The following is a 24,647-nucleotide window of genomic DNA, read 5'->3' on the forward strand; positions in this document are numbered from 1 at the left end:
TAAATCTTGCGCGGTACTCCAATGCATCATATGATGTAAAGCGCAAGTTACTGCAAGTCACTCAACCCATCATATGATGTGTTGCGCACTTAAAGGGTTAATACGCTCAGCATCACTAGTTAATGACAACATAATAAATATACTTACCATCACTAGTTAATGACAATATCATGATACACACACACACACACACTGGTAGTACAGTAAGAATAAAATTGTCCTTACCATCATTAATGGGCAGAAGTTGTGTTTGCTATTGTCCTTGGTAGCCGAGCACAGATGGAAGCAGTATTACCTATTAGGCAAAATAAAACAAATTTAAGGTTCCTATGACTAAATTTTTCCCACCAAAACATAGTAAATTTTTAGAAAAATTTAATAATTTTTTTAGGTATTGTGCTTTGAATTAAAGTAAGCAGGGTAGGCAGGAGTAAGGAGGGTGGGCCGGAGTAAGGAGGGTGGGCCGGAGAAAGGAGGGTGGGCAGGAGTAAGGAGGGTGGGCAGGACTAAAGAGGGTGGGCAGGAGTAAGGAGGGTGGGCAGGACTAAGGAGGGTGGGCAGGACTAAAGAGGGTGGGCAGGAGTAAGAAAGGTGGGCAGGAATAAGGAGGGTGGGCATGAGTAAGGAGGGTGGGCAGGAGTAAGGAGGGTGGGCAGGAGTAAGGAGGGTGGGCATGAGTAAGGATGGTCAGGAGTATGGAGGGTGGGCAGGAGTAAGGAGGGTGGGCAGGAGTAAGGAGGGTGGGCAGGAGTAAGGAGGGTGGGCAGAAGTAAGGAGGGTGGGCAGGAGTAAGGATGGTCAGGAGTAAGGAGGGTGGGCAGGAGTAAGGAGGGTGGGCAGGAGTAAGGAGGGTGGGCAGTAGTAAGGAGGGTGGGCAGGAGTAAGGAGGGTGGGCAGGAGTAAGGATGGTCAGGAGTATGGAGGGTGGGCAGTAGTAAGGAGGGTGGGCAGTAGTAAGGAGGGTGGGCAGGAGTAAGGAGGGTGGGTAGGAGTAAGGAGGGTGGGCAGGAGTAAGGAGGGTGGGCAGGAGTAAGGAGGGTGGGCAGGAGTAAGGAGGGTGGGCAGGAGTAAGGAGGGTGGGCAGTAGTAAGGAGGGTGGGCAGGAGTAAGGAGGGTGGGCAGGAGTAAGGAGGGTGGGCAGGTGTAAGGAGGGTGGGGCAGGAATGGGGAAGTGGGTATGGGCGGGTTCTCGGCTGCCTCCAATCCCTCTCTAACAGCCTACGTAATACAAACCACGTGCATTAACCCTTAAGCTGCTACAGCCTGGGCTGTAAAAGCTGGGGCTGGGCAAAAAATATTTGAATTAAGTAAAAATTAATATTAAATGTTAAACAAATCTCCAACTTATTGGCATAAGCATCATGAAAGTTTCATCCCAATATTTTCAAAAATGTATTTTAGACAATTTTTTTAAATTAAAAAGGAGAACATTTTGTTGATATTGAATTGCTTTTGTCTTTGTTTTAGGAACATCCTAAAACAAAGACAAAAGCAATTGTCAATAGATACGTTCTTTGGAAAAGTAGAGAAAAGAAGAGCCAGTGATAGTGAACTACAAACCAGTCCCAGTGGGGAGAAATTCCCGAGAGAGCCCCCCTGATTCAGAGGTGGATTCTCCTTCCACACCATAACCCCTCTCCTCCTTCCCACCTCTCCATCGTCTCATTCAAGCCAGCAACGACTCTTAATAAGGTAAACATGAAAATAGTACAACAAAACATTCATAAATACATGTGCAGTATTATATTTACATTATAAAATGTCATACAAGTATGGATATTTTTGTGAGTGGAACGGATTAAATTTATTTCCTTTATTTTATATGGGGAAATTTGTTTCTTAAGACGAGTTTTCCATATAACGAGCTCGGTGCCAGAAAGAATTAAACTCGATAATCGAGGTGCCACTATATACATTTTTATCCCCTAAATCATTATAATTTCCCCTATACAGTATTTATTTTTTTTTTTTTTGGGGGGGGGGGGTATTTTTTCTTGACATCATTCCAACACATATTGACCTACAACTTTCACATATTCGAGTACGAATGCCAAACAACGTTTATTAAAACATATATGTAAATTAATGAATTAGAACTACCTTATTCATTGTCGATAACTTTAACTTCAGTTATCTCTAAAACTTTGAGTCAGCGTCAAAAAATTCAGTTTCTGACCGATTCTCACCATTTTTACAAATAATGTGCACAGTTGTCTGTTCTACAATCCTATTAGAATGGATTCTTCACAAACCCTGAACATTTGTAGTTATCAATTTTTTTTCTAAATTTGGCACATAATTCAAATGCCACATTGATGATATTTTTTACAGTAAACTAAACTGAAAACATATATTCTAAGTCTATAAAAATGAAGATCATATATTATTCTGAGAGCATAATAACACCAAATGAACAATTGGTGATAGTTTATATTTTTGCAGCTGATCTCAATATCTGAAGTTTTCAATATTCAATTTTATAATTATTTTTTATTTTCTTACTTTACAAGTTACGTTTGTGATCATTTAGACAAAGTTGCTGGATTTGCTAATATGCACAAAAAATTGGAAAGCATTAGAGCAAATTTGAGAAATTGAACTTTGCCATCATGTCCTGTCGTATATGTATGCCATGCACAGCTTAAGGGTTAATACAGAACTGTACTGTATAAAATGCATACAACTTCAAAACTAACAATATTTCTCTAATTATAACAATAATAATATTATAAATAAAACAATTTGTAACAGTCAATATGTACATTAAATTTTGAGTATGCCTATAAAATAAGCACAGGTCATGTCAACGCGTTGGACCTGGATGAGATGGCTGGCACCGTGTGCTTCTCCTCTTCCTGGGGTAAAAACATCGGGTTCACGTGCGAAGGATTTTTGTGATAAATTTTAACAATTTCTCCTGTTTGAACTCATTTAATCTGTCAAGATGTCTCAGAGCAGCATTCATGGTATTGAAGGTATAAAACAAAAGAGAAAACATTTGTCAATTGATCAGAAAGTTGACGATAGAAAAAGCAGAGCGTGGATACTCAACTCGCCCAAGAATTCAACATCGGTAAAGCTACAGTTTGTGATAAAAAAAAAAGCAGAACGATAATATTAAGAAATTCTTTGCTCAAACTCATGCAGTAAGCAACAGGAAAACACTGAAGCCTGCTAAGTACATTATACGGATTTGGACCCATCTGTATTTAAATGGTTTACACAGTGTAATGACCGCTTTACCCTGTCGTAATAACCGCGGCCTCTATTGTAATAACCCAATGTTCCCCAGTATTATCCCTGTTATCTTGTGATCTCTCGTAATCGTTCTGCACGCTCTGGGTTGTAAATCTCTTTCTCTCTACACTCAATACCCCAGCTCAACACTGTTACAGTCCAGCATGACCCCTCACTGGACTGCCACGTATATAAGAGGAATATTAAATGAGGAAGATACACCAAGGATAAGGGTTATTAATTCATTACTAATTATAAAATAACAACCATTAAAGCACTGCCACCACCTTCCCGACCAACCATACCTGAATGTGTCTTATCACCGATCCCCCAGGAAGGCAAGGAATCAGTAATCATGGAACTCCGGGTAATATGAATTTCAGTAATAAATTTTGGAAAATTAGTTTGTGTAATTTACGTTACTAATTTAAAACCAAGGGCAACTTTAGTATCGATTAATTGTAGGAGAACCTGGGGGGCTTCCAATACAACACCTAAAAATGACAAAGTAGCAAAATATATCAAAGGGGAGTTAAGTGAATACCACTGGACAAGCTATACAATTTATTTTATGAAACATGTAAATTAAGACAATTTGAAACACATAACCTATTCTATTTCCCTAGAGGCACAATGGATATTTATTGAGGGCACGAAACTCAAGTGCTACTATACCTTAAATACCCGCACTACGGCCAAGATGTTGATGGCTGCCCTCAGCCCCTAGGATACGGGCTTGCGGCCCTGTTCCTAATACACTCCCAAGACACACTGATGAAATCTTGTTTTTCCAACTTATTGCTGGGAAGGATTACTCCTCCCACCATCTAATACAGCCCCAGGGCTCCACCCATTATTTTGGCAATGGCCAACCATTTAACACATAGGCCTGAGGTCTGGCACTCTAGGGCCAATAAGGACTTGGCCCTTATCTCAGGCCAATCACCTTCACTGATCTGCCGTGGAAAGCTACATGAATTCCTGAAGATTGAGTCAGCTCTCCCCAGCTAAGAGAAGGGAGACAAGGCGCCTCTATGGAGCCCCAGGCACCTGCGAGCAATGTTTACAAAACTGATAAATTATGTTCAAGCCTGTCTCCTCTAAGATACGAGTAGGGACATTTGACTCTGCCTCGTATGGGGACGGGACCGCTTCTGAGAGGGAAAGAGAGGGAATGAGAGGGAAAGAGAGGGAATGAGAGGGGGATGGAGAGGTATCCAAGACCACCCTCAGGTCAACCTCTTGACCCTGACAAATGGGCGACAGGGGGGGGGGGAAGAAGAGGAGACGAATGACGGCCAAGGGGAGGGGAGAGGGAGAAGGAAAGGAGGGGAGAAGGAGAAGGAAAGGAGGGGAAGAGAGGGAAAGGAGGGGAGAAGGAGAAGGAAAGGAGGGGAGAAGGAGAAGGAAAGGAGGGGAGAAGGGAGAACTAATGAGCTGAGCCCCAGATCATTACAACAGCATGGTGCGAAAGGAATTGCTGTTTCAGTTGATTCTATTAGAAATGCAGCTGAAAGACTTGCTGTAAAGTTAAACATAGACAATTTCAAGGCTTGTATTGAATGGGTATGTCGATTTAAAGAGAGGTATGGCATCATTAATAAAAAAATTTGTGGCGAGTCATTCAGTGCAATGTTGGAAGTGCTAATGCATATAAACATAAACTTTCTCAGCGCATGATATCTAATAATCTAAGCTGGTTTTAAGTGTACAATGCAGATAAAACAGGCTTTAACTGGAAAGTGCCTTCAAAGAAACACTTTAGCCTTCAGGCTTGAGTAGAGTATTCCTGGTTGCAAGGTAAAGAAGGAAAGATTTTCAGCATTATTGTGCTGTAACGCAGATGGCAGTCACCGAACAAAGTACGCAATTGTTGGGAAAACTGCCAACCCAAAAGCATTGAAAAACTGCATGAACAGACTACCTGTCATCTATTACATCACAAAAAATGCCTAGTTCACACAGATTATTTTTGAGGATTGGTTCCAGAATCACTTTTATAAATTAGTAACAAAGCAGCAGATCAATGAGTGTAGAATTCATCCTGCTGAGGTAAAGGTAATGTTGTTGACAGATAATGCCCCAGCTCACCCCATTGCTAAATTAACATCGCCTGATGGCAAAATAACATGTATGGCTTTACCACCAAACACTACATCTGTAATACAACTCATGGATTAAGGGTTATCTATGCTCTCAAAAGGCTTTGTCTGGCTAATGTCGGAGGCTAATGCCTGAGCTATGAATTTAGACATTCTGGAAGTTCTGCTCTCTGAGGAAGATAAGATACTTAACCACTGCACTGCGCAACGAGCTTGTAGGCGCTCGACGGGTGGTGCGTAACACACCTCAGGGATCTTATAGGTATAGCGTATGATTCAAAACTCCCGCAGCTACATGGGGTTCACATCAGCCTCCTCAGGGCTCTTATAAACAGACGTCATTTAAAAAAAAATCGTGGGCAACATTCCCGGGTGTAAGAGCCTCAGTACTGAGTGAGCAACCAAGGTTGGTGCACACACAGCATGAGCTCACAGCACTGCTGTTCAGCTTGTGACCACAGCATTGCCAAATAATGTCAAAATATATATGTAACTGGTATTATTTAGCCATGATAGTATTACAGAAGAGCCTGAGTATGATAATGACTGTGTACAATGTTCAAATGTCAGTGAATCAATGCTCTTCAAGATGTTCACAGCGCTAGCCACAGCACAACAGCATTATTTTGTCCATCTAGGAATCTTCAAACGACTTCATATGTTCCTTTACAAAATAAACATGTGGTCTATTATTCATTTACAGGATTTAGTGACCAAGATTGTAATAATAGCAGGATTGTGGCGCTCTTATAAACAGACGCCATTTAAAAAAAAATCGTGGGCAACATTCCCGGGTGTAAGAGCCTCAGTACTGAGTGAGCAACCAAGGCTGGCACATGCAGCATGAGCTCATGCAGCATGAGCTCACAGCACTGCTGTTCAGCTTGTGACCACAGTATTGCCAAATAATGTCAAAATATATATGTAACTGGTATTATTTAGCCATGATAGGACGATAATAGCAGGATTGTGGTGATAATTAGTGCTGTGCATAGTATTGTGGGAGGTGGAATTTTGGTGAGGGAGGGAGGGAATCGAGGTAGCGTCAGTGTGTGGCAGCCACTCTTGTTTTGCTCACCATACTAGCTTAGTGGTTCACTATGAACACAAATGTAGATACATATATATAATGTGTATGTATATAGTGTAATAACAGCAACAGGAGTATATTGGGAGGAACCATTTTGGTGAGGGAGGTGGCGTCGTACTCGTAGCGTTGTCGTCTGCTGTGTGAAGTGTCATGCAGTGTATGGTGGCCACTGTTCAGTTTGGACATAATACGAGTTTAGTTGTATGGCTATGGTGAATAAAACATGTTGATATTTATACATAATGTGTGTAAATAGTGTAATAAAAACAATAACAGTATGATGGGAGGAGGAATGTTGGCGAGTAAGGTGTTGGAGAAGTGAGGGAGGGCTGGCTGGGTGTGGCAGCTCAATCTTGTTTTTTGGGCTCACCATACGAACTTAGTGGTTCGTTATGGTGAACACATATGTAGATGGTTATATACAATGTGTGTATATAGTGTAATAACAGCAAAAACACTGTTTGATCGTAGAATATAATATACACCTTACATCTGGTATAATCTATGACTGAACAACTGACCACTATCGTACCTTCCTCATAGCAAACATGGACATAACACCACCAGAAGCAAACTCTGATTCAGGCTACACAGTGAATCAGCTTTAGGCAATCTCTCAAATGCACTTCACAATATTAACTGGGAATCTGAATTCAAGAATACACAGGATATAAACTCATTAACTAACCTCTTTCTCTCCAAAACTCTAAACTTCTTCAATACTCACTGTCCCCTCCTTATCAAACAAGTAACTGACAAAAGAATAAACAATCCGTGGCTCACAAGTGGCATACTCAAATCAATCAACAAAAAACTTGAATATGAAAAGAAATCTAGAATTGGCCTAGTTACAAAGGAAGTAGTTAAAAGGTACTCATCAGTGCTTACCAGTATCATAAGAAAAGCTAAACTTTCATATTATGTGAATAGATTCAAAGAAGCAAAAGGCAACATGAAAAACACATGGAAAACCATCTCTAATATCCTAGGAACAAAACGACACTCCCACAACCAGATAACACTCTCTAAGGATAGCTACACAGTGTCAACTGATTTAAAATGGCAAATGAATTTAATAGCTTCTTTTCATCGGCTGGTGCTAACCTTGCCAGTAAAATCCAACAGACTCAGACACATATCAATACATATCTCTCAGGCAGCTATCCAAACTCTCTTCTCCTTTCACCAGTCAGCCCGACAGATGTTGTGTCCATCATACACTCACTAAAAACCAAAGCTGGGAACATCAGTGATATCCCATCCACTGTATACAAGAGCTCCTCCCATGCCCTTGCGCCACCCATAGCTCTGCTGTTCAACAAATCCCTTGAGTGTCATACCTTCCCTGATATCCTTAAAAAAGCAAGAGTAACACCAGTTCATAAAGGAAGCAATCCGGCAGACATAAACAATTATAGACCAATATCAAACCAACCCATACTATCAAAAATATTTGAAAAAATTATCTACAAACAGCTCTACTCCTACCTCGTAAAATTTGACATACTCAGCCCCTGTCAGTTTGGCTTCTGCTCCCTAAAGAGTACCAACGATACAATTATTAGTCTCCCTGATATAATTTACTCAGCCCTTGACAAAAATGAGTTTCCGATTGGACTCTTCATTGACCTGAGAAAGGCCTTTGATACTGTTAATCACAACTACCTCTTACGTAAACTCCATCATTATGGTGTAACGGAGGGTGGGGGAAATAGCTCTCTTTAGTCCATTAGTTCGCCCCCCAGTTAGTCAACTACTCTAGAGTTCCCCCCAGAGTTCCTACTGCAACCTCTCTTGCTCAACACCTCGTAACCCAGGTATTTGATTACCTAGGTGCTACAACTACAAGGCACCGTAAATTGATCAGCTACCCGCAAACTCTAGAGAAACTCCAGAACCATTTCAATGCCACAAACGTATACGAGAACCAAAAGGGAAGAAATGGATAATGAAGTAATGAGTGAGGGTTTCGGGTGAGAGAGGTAGGGAGGTGGGAGGAGTGAGGAGGGTTGTCAGTTGAAAGGGAGAGTTTGGAGAGGGGCGGAGGGAGAAGAGAGAGAGTACGGAGATGAGTGGAGGTAGAGGTAGAAGGGTAGGTGTGTAAAGTACAAAAGTAGACTGTAGAAGTAGTAGTGCTGCCACCATCCATTCTAGACAGTACATACATGACAAGGAATGGAACTTGTCTGTATCAAAAGATGTTATTAGCATATGTCAACGGGAATCATGTTCCAGGCAAGATTCTTTAATCCCATAGTCTCAAGAGTACTCTACACTTTAGTTTGCATATTGTATCCAAAAATCCCAAATCTAGGAACAATTAAAATCAGATTAAAAGTAAGTGAATTTCTCAATAAATTCATCAAGTATATTTAAAAGGATAGATATCATAATTCAAGCAAACAAACTGAAGGTTCACTATTAAATTACAAAGTGAGCCACTACCCAAGAATTTGAGACCATTACCATTGTCTGCCCCCTGCTAGTCACACAACACTAGTAAACACGACTAAGTCACCTTCCATGTTCAACTCGCCGAGTGTCTGTCAATAGCTGGATAGAGAGGGAGGGGGGACTGTAGTTGACAGGAACAGTCCCGCCCCGTCCAGCTGACAGCCTCCCTGGCTATGCTGTCCTCTGTTCTGCTATGCTGGCCGTTCTCCTATTGCTTATCCTCCCGAATCTACAGCTCTCCGAGTATATATTGGGAAACCTAGTAGCTAACTCCGCCCACAAGTAGATAGCCCCAGGCACTCTACCAAGCCACACCTAAAACTGGCGGCTTGTTTGAAGGCTATCAGGCTACAATTATCAGACTAGCAGAAGCAAGGTGAAATTTGCTTGAGCTGACCTCAGGTCAACTTGAGGTCATTAACACTTAGAGGTGTGAGTTTCAGGCCAACTGAATGGCGCCTTTCAAATCCTTGTCTGTGACTCATGAACTAATATATATATATATATATATATATATATATATATATATATATATATATATATATATATATATATATATATGTCGTACCTAGTAGCCAGAACGCACTTCTCAGCCTACTATGCAAGGCCCGATTTGCCTAATAAGCCACGTTTTCCTGAATTAATATATTTTCTCAAATTTTTTTCTTATGAAATGATAAAGCTTCCCATTTCATTATGTATGCGGTAAATTTTTTTTATTGGAGTTAAAATTAACGTAGATATATGACCGAACCTAACCAACCCTACCTAACCTAACCTAACCTATCTTTATAGGTTAGGTTAGGTTAGGTAGCCGAAAAAGTTAGGTTAGGTTAGGTTAGGTAGGTTAGGTAATCGAAAAACAATTAATTCATGAAAACTTGGCTTATTAGGCAAATCGGGCCTTGCATAGTAGGCTGAGAAGTGCGTTCTGGCTGTTAGGTACGACATATATATATATATATATATATATATATATATATATATATATATATATATATATATATATATATATATATATATATATATATATATATATATATATATATATATATATATATATATTAAATACAACAAAACAAAACACCTTAACGGTGTTACAATGGAATCCGAGGCCATGCCCTGGACTATATCCAATCCTATCTTAGTGATAGACACCAATGTGTAGCCATTAATGATATAACCTCTCCCACTCTAGCAATAACCGTTGGAGTGCCACAGGGCAGCATCTTGGGACCTCTCCTATTTCTTATATACAGTACATCAATGATCTGCCTAATGTCTCTAACATTCTGAAACCTATATTGTTGGCTGATACTACCCTCATCTATTCTAACCCCAACCTACATACACTAAATAATGTTGTTAATAATGAACTAAAAAAAAGTCCACTTATGGATGTCAACCAACAAACTAACACTTAACATAGAAAAGACCTACTACATCCTATTTGGAAGCAAATCTACAAATGCAATTTAGCTTCAGATAGACAATGTTAACATTAGTAATAAAAATGATGGAAAGTTTCATGGCCTATTCCTAGACAAGAGACTCAACTTCAGCACCCACATACAACACATAACTAAGAAAGTCTCTAAAACAGTTGGTATACTCTCCAAAATCAGATATTATGTACCTAACTCTGCTCTCATCTCACTATATTATGCACTTATCTATCCCTATCTTAATTATGGTATCTGTGCATGGGGTTCAACCACTGCAAACCACCTCAAGTCATCATTACCCAGCAAAAATCTGCTATCAGAATAATAACCAATTCTGCTTTCAGACAACACTCAGCCCCCTTGTTTAACTCCCTAAACATGCTAAATATAATCTCACTCCACACATTCTCTTGTGTCAACTACATTTACAAAACCCTGTTCTTAAATGCAAATCCTGCACTGAAACTCTCCCTGGACAGATGTAATAGGACCCATTATCACCACACCAGAAATAAATATCTCTGTGATATCCCCAGTCAAACTTAATCAGAGTAAACACTCTATACAAATAAAGGGACCTAGTCTATGGAACTCACTCCTTAATGAATTGAAAAGCTGTCAAACTTTGGCGTCATTCAAAAACAAAACTAAAAAGTACCTAATTTCATCTTCATAGTTTTCTAGCTTGTTGCTTTAAAATTGCACTGTATCTATTGCTACCCAATCTCCCAATCTTGATGTACCCAATCCAAACAACTTTACATTGTGATCATTGCTGTCTTCTTATATGCGCTATCAATTTGCTGTATCGTGCCTATTAATCTTTGTTTTAATTACCAATCAAGCTGTCAATGCAATCAATCAGAGCTTTAATATACCTACTAATCTCTCTCATCTCATTTTTTTCTTGCAATGTATCTGTTAACATTTTATTAATTCTGCTAGAATTTACCTACTTAAAATTATCTGTTAGATTAAGGACCTGCCCGAAACGCTGTGCATATTTGCAGCTTGACAAGATTGTAAATACCATGCTATGTATTCTCACAAACCCAATGTACCTTCTTGTATATAAATATATAAATAAATAAATAAATATATAAATATATATATATATATATATATATATATATATATATATATATATAAATAAATAAATAAATAAATATATAAATATATATATATATATATATATATATATATATGTCACATATATAAGCCCCATAATTTTGAGCATAGCGATGAACCCTGAGCGCTCCAACGCCCAGTGCCCAAAATTTGCTCAACTTCCCAGCTCCATCACAGCTAAAGTATGTCAGTTAAACAAGCTACGAGGATGAGGGAAATAAATAAATAAATAAATATGTTTATTCAGGTAAGGTACATACATACAAGTGATGTTACATTAATGGATTGATATATAGATAGAGCTAGTACATACAATGCCTAAAGCCACTATTACGCAATGCGTTTCGGTCAAGAAAAACATTAATATCTAGAACTTAATACTAATTGAGCATAAAGAATAAAAAGTGTTGAGAACAAATATAAATAAAGATAAAAAAAAAAGGGGGGAACATGACTGAAAAAGCAGCACAAATACAATAGGTTGACAGTGTTGATTAAAAAAAATAACAGACATGGGTTGACAATAGAGGAGTTGAGGTAGGTTACAGGGAATTTATTAGGTAGTGTTTAGTTTTTATCTTAAACTGGTTGAGAGAGGTACTGTACAGTCTTTAACATGGTTGGGAAGGTCATTCCACATTCTGGGCCCCTTGATTTGCAGAGCATTTCTAGTTTGATTAAGTCGTACTCTAGGAATATCAAAACTGTATTTATTTCTGGTGTGGTGCTCGTGGGTTCTGTTACAACCTTCAATGAAGCTTTTGAGGTCAGGATTGGCATTACAGTTCAGCGTTTTATATATGTATAATACACAAGAGGGAATGTGCAGTGACTTAATATCTAACATATTCAGAGATTTGAGTAGGGGTACCGAGTGATGTCTGGGGCCAGAGTTGGATATTGTCCTAATAGCAGCTTTGTGTTGGGTAATTAGAGGACATAAATGATTTTGGGTAGTAGAACCCCAAGCACAAATACCATAGTTGAGGTATGGATAGATGAGGGAGTAATAGAGAGTAACCAGGGCAGGGTGGGGTACATAATATCTGATCTTAGAAAGAATGCCAACAGTTTTTGAAAATTTTTTTGATATATTTAGAATGTGTCCCTGGAAATTCAGCTTGTGGTCGATGAGAACGCCAAGGAATTTGCCATCTAATTTGTTACAAATTTGGGTATTGTTTATTTTGAGATTTATCTGATTAGAGGATTTGATTAATTAATTATGATTAAATTAATTATGATTAAAGGGGACGTTCCCTCCATGCTAGATTTGATATTAACCAAGAAGGAGGAAGAAATATTTGACATTCAGTACCTTCCTCCCTTGGGTAAAAGTGACCATGTCTTTTTGGGAATAAAGTATGCAATGCGTTATAATCTGGAAGAAAATATGACGGTCAATGCAAATGAAAAACCTGACTTTAGGAGAGGACATTATGGCAACATTAGAAAATTTTTTAGTGAGTATAATTGGACAGACTTGTTGCTAGGCAAGGAAGTGAATGAGATGTATGTCAGGTTTTGTGAAATATATGATAAAGGCACAAAAAAATTTATACCAAAACAGAGAAGCAGAACTAGGAAATGGGATTGGTTCAACAGAAAGTGCGAGAGGGCCAGAGACCAAAAGACACAAAAATGGAATCAATACAGGAAGAGGCCAAACCCCCAAACATACCAGCGATACAAAGATGCGAGAAACAACTACACGGCAGTGAGGAGAGAGGCAGAAAGAAATTTTGAAAAAGGCATTGCAGACAAATGTAAAACAGAACCAGGTCTATTCTATAAATTCATAAACAACAAATTGCAGGTAAAGGATAATATTCAGAGGTTGAAAATGGGAAATAGATTCACGGAAAATGAAAAGGAAATGTGTGAAACATTAAACGAAAAGTTCCAAAGTGTGTTTGTACAAAATGAAATCTTCAGGAAACCAGATATAATAAGAATTCCAGAGAACAACATAGAGCACATAGAGGTGTCTAGAGACGAAGTGGAAAAAATGCTCAAGGAGCTAAATAAGTACAAAGCAGTTGGTCCAGATGGAGTTTCACCATGGGTTCTGAGAGAATGTGCACCTGAGCTCAGCATTCCTCTTCAACTGATTTTTCAGGCATCCCTGTTTACAGGAGTTGTAGCTGATGTATAGAAAAAGGCTAACATAGTTCCAATCTACAAAAGTGGAAGCAGGGAAGACCCCCTTAATTATAGACCGGTATCATTGACAAGTGTAATAGTCAAAATATTGGGAAAATAATTAAATCTAAATGGGTAGAACACCTGGAGAGAAATGATATAATATCAGATAGACAGTATGGTTTTCGATCTGGAAGATCCTGTGTATCGAATTTACTCAGTTTCTATGATCGAGCAACAGAGATATTACAGGAAAGAGATGGTTGGGTTGACTGCATCTATCTGGACCTAAAAAAGGCTTTCGACAGAGTTCCACATAAGAGGTTGTTCTGGAAACTGGAAAATATTGGAGGAGTGACAGGTACGCTTCTAACATGGATGAAAAATTTTCTGACTGATAGAAAAATGAGGGCTGTGATCAGAGGCAATGTATCGGACTGGAGAAATGTCACAAGTGGAGTACCACAGGGTTCAGTTCTTGCACCAGTGATGTTTATTGTCTACATAAATGATCTACCAGTTGGTATACAGAATTATACGAACATGTTTGCTGATGATGCTAAGATAATAGGAAGGATAAGAAACTTAGATGATTGTCATGCCCTTCAAGAAGACCTGGACAAAATAAGTATATGGAGTGCCACTTGGCAAATGGAATTTAATGTTAATAAATACCATGTTATGGAATGTGGAATAGGAGAACATAGACCCCACACAACCTATATATTATGTGAGAAATCTTTAAAGAATTCTGATAAAGAAAGAGATCTAGGGGTAGTTCTAGATAGAAAACTATCACCTGAGGACCACATAAAGAATATTGTGCGAGAAGCCTATGCCACGCTTTCTAACTTAAGAATTGCTTTTAAATACATGGATGGCGATATACTAAAGAAATTGTTCACAACTTTTGTTAGGCCAAAGCTAGAATATGCAGCAGATGTGTGGTGCCCATATCTTAAGAAGCACATCAACAAACTGGAAAAGGTGCAAAGACATGCTACTAAGTGGCTCCCAGAACTGAAGGGCAAGAGCTACGAGGAGAGGTTAGAGGCATTAAATATGCCAAAACTAGAAGACAGAAGAAAAAGAGGTGATATGATCACTACATACAAAATAGTAACAGGAATTGATAAAATCGATAGGGAAGATTTCCTGAGACCTGGAACTTTAAGAACAAGAGGTCATAGATATAAACTAGCTAAACACAGATGCCAAAGAAATATAAGAAAATTCACTTTCGCAAACAGAGTGGTAGACGGTTGGAACAAGTTAGGGGAGAAGGTGGTGGGGGCCAAGACCGTCAGTAGTTTCAAAGCGTTATATGACAAAGAGTGCTGGGAAGACGGGACACCACGAGCATAGTTTTCATCCTGTAACTACACTTAGGGAATTACATACAATATTTATTTTTTAGTTTCCCGTGATCAGAGACTTTATTTTAACATTAAAAGAAAAAAAAAATTTTGCCAAGAATTTATTTCCTGCACACAGGGGGTATCCATATTTAGAGCCCGAGCAACACAGTGACTAATAAGGATAAAAAGTATGCTCTCAGATGCAAGTTCGAATCCTTATCACGGCCCTTGTGGATTTGTTCATACAAAGGCTAGTAGAACATTAGAAAACTTCAAGAAATGTTCAATTAAAGATGCAATTTACAACTAGGCCATAGAATGGAGTGAGTTAAAGGTCACCACATTAAAGAATGCATGGAATAAAATTCTGAGTCCGGTACCTGGTTAGAATGAAGATGAAGATTACTATGATTTTGAGGGCTTTGATAATGCGATTTTTGAGACATTCAGAGATGCAGGTGAGGAAGGTTTGCAACTTTCTGATGTGAATGAGTGGTTAGGTAATGATGCTGATGATCCAGGTTATAGTGAATTAACTGATAATGAGATTATCCAGTGTGTTACTGGTAATAATGATGAAGATGTGGAAGAGGAAGATGATAGTGTTACCTATTCCATATGCTGCATCATTGCAAAAGGTTAATGATCTGCTTGATTTGGTTGTTGTAACTGATAATGAAGAACTGACAGATTATTACCTGCACCTAAGGGACATGAAAGATATTATAATGAAGCACACGACAAAGAAACAATCTAAGATTCAAAAGTTTTTGGTACAGTTTCACAGTAGGCCTACAGGACCAGCACCCAGCACTAGCAAGGACTCACCTTCCGAGGATGCCTAGGCAACTGGACTAGCACCCAGCATTAGCAAGGACTCACCTTCAAAGGATGTCCAGGCAACTGGACCAGCACCCAGCACTAGCAAGGACTCACCTTCCGAGGATGCTGAGGCAACTGGACTAGCACCCAGCACTAGCAAGGACACTCCTTCTGAGGATGTCCAGGCCACTAGACCAGCACCCAGCACTAGCCATAACTTACCTGAGAGTAACAATTGAGCTGTACAGCACAATTCTAATGACATTAAATGTACAAAGTGTAGTTTATATGATATAAGTGTACTGCAGTAGTGTGATTCTAGTGGTCTGTACTTTATGTACAGACTGTAGTGTATAATGTACATTTGTTAGAAAAGTTACTGTTCTTTAAACAATTTATATTCACATGTGTGGCACTCTCAGGATATTAAGGCTAACAAAGTTTGCACTACACAACTCAACTGATAGGGTAAGTACAGTACTGTAATGTGCAATATCAATTTATTTCATTGCAATTCAAATTCTTTATTATTTAAATTTTTCATAAGGCAAATGTGGACTGGCATATGCATTAATGTGATTGTATATTTTTTTTTGGGGGGAAGGGAGTTGCTGGGGCCGAATGGATGGAATGAATTCCACACTGGAATGAATCGGCTATGCCCCATATAGTTCATTCAAGCGAGTACACACATTTAGTTTCTACATTTACTATCTACATTTAATGTCATCTAATTTCATGCATTTCTTTGATAAAGTGTTTACTCGTGTCCTTTATGGTCTTGGTTATTTGAAACTGTTGGCCAAATTAACCTTAAATTATAGTATGTTACTCTATGTTCTGATATGTTCAAAGAAAATGTTATGAGGAGCAGTTCACTTGCTTTTCTGAATTAGACCTTGTATTTCCATCCTGTAATTAATGTAAATAAACTACTGTACTGTTGCTAGAACTACTGACTCCATAATGTAATAGTCTATGCTTGTCATCCTTAAGTATCACCTTCCTTATATTCATTTTTTATTTTCCTTGAACATTCTCATTTTGTTAGCTTACTTCTCTAATAGTATTAAGTGTTTTATCCCGTCACAACTTTAATTAAAAAATTTCTATATTATTATTAATTTTGCCCGAAACGCTTTGCATAATAGTGGCTTCATTAGTATGCGTAACTTCTGTCCCTTCAATTGAACAATATTCTTATGTTCTTTGTACACACAATCTTTTGAATAAATAATAATAATAATATTATTATTATTATTTACACAGAAAATCACACTAAAGTGATATACATCAATGAGAAAATTCCCTCGGGCTGTGAAATGATGCAAACCTGCAATGTTTGCATCACCTCACAGCCTCAGCGGATTGTTCATTGATGTATATCACCTTAGTGTGATTTTCTGTGTATCTGAAGTTGTGCGTACAGTGTTGAACTACAGTACTTTATCCTTCACCTGAGTGCTTGGGGTCTTACATAAAACTTGGACTGGCTTCAGGACTTCCTGTGATATCAGTAGAAATCCGATTGTAAGAAAGTCAGTGGTGGTACAGTAGTAGAGTATGCAGCTGGCAATGCCTTGGTCATGGGTTTGCAACACTACACAGTCCCAGTGGAATTTCTCATTATTATTATTATAAAAGTTATCATTATTCGATAGGCCAATGTCCACACCCCAACAATGCCAGGCATATAATTTACCCCAACAATTCTACTGGCCTACATTACACCTCCAACAATTCCATAGTCCTATTTCCATACCCCAACATTTTTGTTGAAGAAAAAAAAATGCTGTTTGTTGACCAACTTGTATATTGGCAATTTTGTACCATGTTTCCCCCCTTTTTTCATCTTTTATTATTTTTATTTTTTTCTTTCAATGCAATTATACTTTAAGCTCAATTACTATTAAGTTTTAGTCTAAGTGTTTTTTTTCCCCACCTCACCTTGCCCGAAATGCTATGCGTACTAGTGGCTTTAGGTATTGTATGTACTACCTTTATCTTTAAATCAAACAGAATGTTTGTACTGTAACTCTGCAACTATGTATATACTTTTCCTAAATAAATTTTTATTATTTTTATTATTAACAATTGTATGTTGGGGGTGTAAGACAATGTTGGAGCAGACAATGATGGAGCAGAAAGCTCAGTACTCACTTCCCACTTCAGAGCAGGAGAGATTGCTGAAATAGAGGGAATACAGAGAACATATACGGCACGCATCGTTGAGATAAAACACCTAAATTATTGGGATCGTCTCAAAGCTCTCCGAATGTACTCTCTAGAATGGAGACGACAGATACCAAATAATATACACATGGAAAATACTGGAGGGCCAGGTCCCAAATCTACACAGTAAAATAACAACGTACTGGAGTGAATGATATGGAAGAAAATGCAGGATTGAACCAGTGAAGAGCAGAGATGCCATAGGCACAATCAGAGAACATAAGAACATAAGAGCAAAGGCAACTGCAGACGGCCTATTGGCCCATACGAGGCAGCTCCTATCTATAACCACCCAATCCCACTCATTTACATGTCCAACCCGCGCTTGAAACAATCGTGGGACCCCACCTCCACCACGTTACGCGGTAATTGGTTCTACAAATCAACAATCAACAACCCTGTTACCGAACCAGTATTTACCTAAGTCTTTCCTAAATCTAAATTTATCCAATTTATACCCATTGTTTCGTGTTCTGTCTTGTGCTGATACTTTTAATACCCTATTAATATCCCCTTAGTTGTGTCCGTTCATCCACTTGTAAACCTCTATCATGTCACCATTAACTCTTCGCTGTATAAACATCAGAGGTCCACGGTTGTTCAACGTTCTCCCAGTGACTATAAGAAATATTGCCGGAACAACCGTGGACATCTTCAAGAGAAAACTGGACTGTTTTCTAAGAGAAGTTCCGGATCAACTGGGCTGTGGTGGGTATGTGGCCCTGTGGGCCGCTCTAAGCAACAGCCTGGTGGACCAAACTCTCACAAGTCGAGCCTTTCCTCGGGCCGGGCTTGGGAGGTAGAAGAACTCCCAGAACCCCATCAACCAGGTAATGCACTCCAGTACTTACGGAGGATGATGAGAGTGCGAGGAACAAGGTGGTCAGGTGGAGCCAGTGACTCCTTCCTTCAACAGTTTTGTCTCTCCCTCGTGGTATATCCTCAATGTCTTCAGTGGTGTGGCCTCACCACACACTTACACTGCCATAAGTGTCCTGAGAGTACTGTGGGAGGGACAATTTGGCGGGTATTGTGGACACAGGTCTTTAAGACAGGCGAACTTCACGAGTCATGTACACGTCTATAGCAACCTTTGTTGTGATGACGTCACTCGCTCGCTCGCTTAGCCGCCATGGTGCTCTTCCCATTTTCTTTGGTTACTGATCTTTGCCGACGTTTAATTTACTTGAGAGACACTAATATTGGTGGTCTCAACGAGGACAGGAAGTTGGCGGCTTGTCAAAGGTCCTACCCATTTGCCTGGACGATCTTTTCTATCTGTATTTTAAAACCCAGTAGAGTTTTGGCGTTTACCTTATCTACTCTTTGGCGGGTAGGCTGTTCCACGGGTTTACCACCATACGGGAGAAAAAGCCTCTCCTGTTTTCTGTCCTACATTGTGGCTTGTTGAGCTTGAACCCGTTGCTCCTCGTTCGTGTTACATCTGACCTTTAGAAGAAAGTGTCTGGATCAACATCGTCCAAATTGTTGAGTATTTTAAGTGTTTCGATGAGCTTTCTTAGATTAAGGACCTGCCCGAAACGCTGCGCGTGCTAGTGGCTTTACAAGACTGTAATTACCATATTTGTATCCTCACATTCCTTATATACATTCTTGTATATGCATAAATAAATAAATAAATAAATAAATAAATAAATAAATAAATAAGCTCCGCCCTGTCATGCCTGGTTTGCTGTGTTGTTTGGCCAGTGGCCCTCAACCCTTCCTGATACGAGAGATGACTAAGCTCTGGTATGATTTTTGTTGCCCGGTGTTCCATCTTCTCCAGAGCAGCTATGTCTTTCTGAAGATAAGGTCTCAATGCCTGTATGCAATAATCCAGGTGGGGGCGCACCAGAGACTTATACAATTGAAGGACTACTTTAGTTTATTTGAAGGTAAAGGCACGCTTGATTATTCCCAAGGTTTGGTTCACTTTTTTTACTGCCGCTCCCACTTGTTGTGCAACTTTTAGTGAATGATGGATTCTGATTCCAATGTCGCATTCTTCATCTATCTGTTGTAAGGTAGTGCTGGCAATTTGGTAGTTGTGACGTGGAATGTTATGCCTTACAGGCAAGGTCTTGCATTTATCGACATTAAAGAGCATTTGCCAGTTATCTGACCATTGGTGGAGTTCATGTAGATCTCTTTGTAAGGTCTCAATATCACTTTCACTTCCTTCTTTATCATAGATCTTAGTGTCATCTGCAAATGTGTCATCTGCCCAACATTCCATCTCCCAGGATGAACAGGACTAGCAAAAGCTGCTTGACTATGTTATTGTGTCATCCCAAAATATTCCTGTGGAACGTGAAGGTGAAAAGTGTATTGAAATAGTTCAAGCTCTCATAAAAGACGAATTGTGTGTCACTCTAAATAAAACCGACATTATTGCTGCCTACAGAGTAGGCAAAAAGATTCCTTCAGGTCTGAACCAGCGAAAAATTCGCCTCAAGCTAGCTTCCCAGTCCATAAAATCGCATCTTGTACGGACAGCTGCATCCCAACGAAAGGGAATCTACATCAACGAGTGCTTGACTAGAAAAAGACAGCAACTCCTCCACCGCCTGCGTCAAATCCGTCATCAAAACCCAGCTGTGATTCATCAGTGCTTCGTTAGAGATTGCGTGATTAAAGTGAGAAAGACCTCAGGAGGTAAAATGTTTACAATTGCTAATGAGAATAACCTCAACACTTTCCTCTCCCAATGTGGTTTGTCTCACCTTATTATCCCTCTCATTGAGTCAACATAATTAACCCCCTTGTCACCTAGTGCGGGCTACGTATCCTAAGTCTCTTTGTTACACTTTTTTAAAGTAAATTTTAATTTAATGTATATTAGTCATTTACTGGACTTAATTAATTGAGTGCATTAATAGTTTCTTTAGTTCTTATTAATTATAGGATCATAACTAAACTATTTATTGTTAATAATCATTAGATTAAACTTGCCTATGTTTATTATTCAACTTTATTCTTTGCTTTCATTTATTACCTAGGTTGCCTAGCCTCGCCATACTCGCTTACTCCATTGTACCCCTGGCTTTGTCTGTGTCTCAAAATGCAAATTATTACTTACAGTGTACCTGAGAGTACTTGTAAGCAATCTACTTCATTTTCTTTTTGTTCATTTTGTGTTTGTCTTGTATAGGTCTTGTTTATATTTTAATTCCCCCCCCTTTTATATCAAAATTTTGTTTTGTAATTGCCATTCTTGCCTTGTTTTCCTGCAACCAGCCTTCTTATGCAAACAAGTATAGACCCAGAACTAAACCTCTTATCCACTATCTTTGACAATCATCACTTTAATGATCAAAATTGCAAATATTTTACAGCACATGATGTAAACAATGTATTAACACATAATCACAATATCTCTGTAATTAACTTGAATGTAAGATCACTTAGCAAACACTTCGATGATGTTAGTGCCTTGATTGAAACTATTGACAACAAATTCTCTTTTATTATACTTACTGAAACGTGGTTAAAAGAGGATACTACTCAACTCTTTAATATGCCTAACTACTCAGCAATTCACAACTGTCGACCAATTCAGAGAGGTGGTGGTACTGCTCTTTACTACCACCAAGAACTAACATGCTTAAAAGTAATTAGAACTAGAGACTGCTGTGGGGAGTATATCTCTGCTAGTTTCAGAGTCAAGGGTGCTGAGTCTGTCCTGTCTGTGGGAGCAGTCTATAGAATTCCTAACACTGATGTGTCCGAATTCAACTCTAACCTTAGAAATCTAATACTAGATAACAGACTGAACAAAAAACATCTAATTATCGCAGGGGACTTTAATATTGACCTCTGCGAGCCTGAGCATCCTACTGCTGCCAGCTTCCTCAACTGTATGAATTCCTGCTTCCTCATACCCTTAATCACTAGACCTACTAGAACCTAGCAGTGCAATCTTTTCTTCAAAAAACTCTCAGCCTTTATAACACCCACTGTCCTATGCTAACGAAACAAGTCACAACTAAAAGGCTAAATAATCCTTGGCTTACAAAGGGGATACTTAAATCCATTAATAAAAAACATGACCTTGAGAACAAGTATAGGTTAGGAATCGTTTCCAAAGAATTTTCAAAGAATTACTCATCATTCCTATCTAAAATAATTAGGAGAGCCAAAATTAAATACTACGAAGATAAATTTACCCACACAAAGGGAAACATTATGAAAACATGGAGCACAATTTCACAAATATTGGGATCAAAGAAGATTTTAAATAACAAACCAATATTCCTGACAAATAATGATGGTCAGCTTTCAGCCTCTGACACTGCTCTTGAGTTCAATAGGTTCTTCTCTTCCATTGGGTTAACCCTTGCAAATGATATTCCATCTTCCAAATACAAATACAAATATTTATTCAGGTAGAGTACATACATGCAAGGTGAGATACAAAAATTTTTAGATTTATAGATATAGCTAGTACATACAATGCCTAAAGCCACTATTACACAAAGCGTTTCGGGGCAGGAAAAACACTAAGACTAAAACTTAATACTAATTTAGATTAAAGTATAAATTGTGTTGAGAAAAAATAAGAAAAAATGAAAAAAGGGGGCGGGGTAAACTTGGAAGAAAAAAAAGCAAAAATACAATTTGGTCAACAAACAGCATTGTTTCAATTAGTAGACATGGGTTGACATTTTGGGGGTGAGGTAGGTTACATGGAGTTAATAAGGTAGTACTTTGTTTTTATCTTAAACTGGTTGGGAGAGGTACAGTCTTTAAGTCCAGTCGAGTTAAGTCCAAATTAGTACAGTCCAGTACTAATATTCAGGACAATCTTACAGGTTACTATCCACAGTCTCTGTACCTAATGCCTACTAATTCCACTGATGTTACTGACATAATCCTTAACCTTAAAACCAAGTCTGGTGCCCTTGAGGAGATACCGACCCTTATTTACAAAAAAGCCTCCAGATCTTTAGCTCCTGCTATTGCATTGCTCTTCAACAAGTCACTTGAACTCCAAACCTTTCCAGAAATTCTAAAAAAAGCAAGAGTAACCCCTGTCCACAAATGTGGTGATCCCACTGATGTTGACAACTTCAGACCTATATCAATTCTGCCAAACTTGTCCAAAATATTTGAAAAACTTATCTACAAGCACCTTTACTTTTATCTAGCCAAACACAGTATACTTAGCTCTTGCCAGTATGGCTTCAGACCCCTAAAAAGCACTAATGATGCGCTTATTAGTATGATTAACTTGATACATGCAGCTCTTTATAAAAATGAGTTCGCTGTTGGGTTATTTGTGGACCTGCGTAAGGCTTTAGATACTGTCAACCACCAAAACCTTCTTCTTATATTACAACATTATGGAGTCAGAGGACACTCCCTGCAATACATTAAGTCTTACCTTACTGACAGGCTCCAATATGTTTCTGTGAATAATTCAATTTCTCCCACGCTACAGATCAACATTGGTGTTCACTAGGGCAGCATACTTGGCCCTCTCCTCTTTCTCATCTACATTAATGATCTTCCAAATGCCTCCCAATATCTCAAACCAATTCTATTTGCTGACGGCACGACCTTCATTTACGACAGTCCTGACCCCCTTGCTCTAAATGTCACAGTGAATACTGAACTAAATAAAGTCCATCACTGGCTAACTGCCAACAAACTCACCCTCAATATTGACAAAACTTTCTATATTTTGTTTGGCAAATCCTCAAATCAAATAAACCTCAGGATTAACAATACCCAAATTTGTAACAAAGTAGATGGCAAATTCCTTGGCGTTCTCATTGTCCGCAAGCTGAATTTCCAGGGACACATTCTAAATATATCCCAAAAAAGTTTCAAAAATTGTTGGCATTCTTTCTAAGATCAGATATTATGTACCTCGCCCTGCCTTTGTGACACTCTCACTCTCTCATCTATCCTTATCTCAGCTATGGTATTTGTGCTTAGGGTTCTACTACCCAAAATCATTTACGTCCTCTAATTACCCAACACAAAGCTGCTATTAGTACAATATCTAACTCTGGCCCCAGACATCACTCGGTACCCCTACTCAAATCTCTGAATATGTTAGATATTAAGTCACTGCACATTCTCTCATGTGTATTTTATATATATAAAATGCTGAACTGTAATGTCAATCCTGACCTTAAAAGCTTCCTAGAAAGTTGTAACAGATCCCATGAGCACCACACCAAAAACAAATACTTATTTGATATTCCAAGAGTGCGACTTAGTCAAACTATAAATGCTTTACAAATCAAGGGACCTCGAATGTGGAATGACCTTCCCAACTATGTTAAAGACTGTACCTCACCCAACCAGTTTAAGATAAAAACTAAGTACCACCTAATTAACTCCCTGTAACCTACCTCACCCCTAAATGTCAACCCATGTCTACGATTTTAAACAATGCTGTTTGTTGACCAAATTGTACTTTTGTTTTTGTTTTTCTGCCATGTTTCCCCCCCCCCCCTCTTTTCATTTTTTTCTTATTTTTTCTCAACACATTTTATACTTTAATCTCAATTAGTATTAAGTTTTAGTCTTTAGTGTTTTTCCTGGCCAAAACGCTTTGCGTAATAGTGGCTTTAGGCATTGTATGTACTAGCTCTATCTATAAATCCATCAACTTTTGTATCTC

General features: G+C 38.6%; 1 protein-coding gene across 1 annotated transcript in view; it reads right to left on the minus strand.

The window, feature by feature from the left end:
* Positions 1-19,110, minus strand: part of LOC138352925 (uncharacterized) — a 59,212-nt gene extending 40,102 nt beyond the window's left edge. Inside the window, exons 1-2 of the mRNA XM_069305577.1 lie at positions 18,862-19,110; positions 226-295 (exon numbers count right to left, since the gene is read on the minus strand). Coding sequence (XP_069161678.1) covers positions 226-231 — 6 coding nt within the window. The 5' untranslated portion in view covers positions 232-295; positions 18,862-19,110. The remainder of the gene's footprint in view (positions 1-225; positions 296-18,861) is intronic.
* Positions 19,111-24,647: the final 5,537 nt, after the last annotated feature.

Source organism: Procambarus clarkii, chromosome 55 (genome assembly GCF_040958095.1).
Source record: "Procambarus clarkii isolate CNS0578487 chromosome 55, FALCON_Pclarkii_2.0, whole genome shotgun sequence".
In the NCBI taxonomy this organism is placed as follows: Eukaryota; Metazoa; Arthropoda; class Malacostraca; order Decapoda; family Cambaridae; genus Procambarus; species Procambarus clarkii.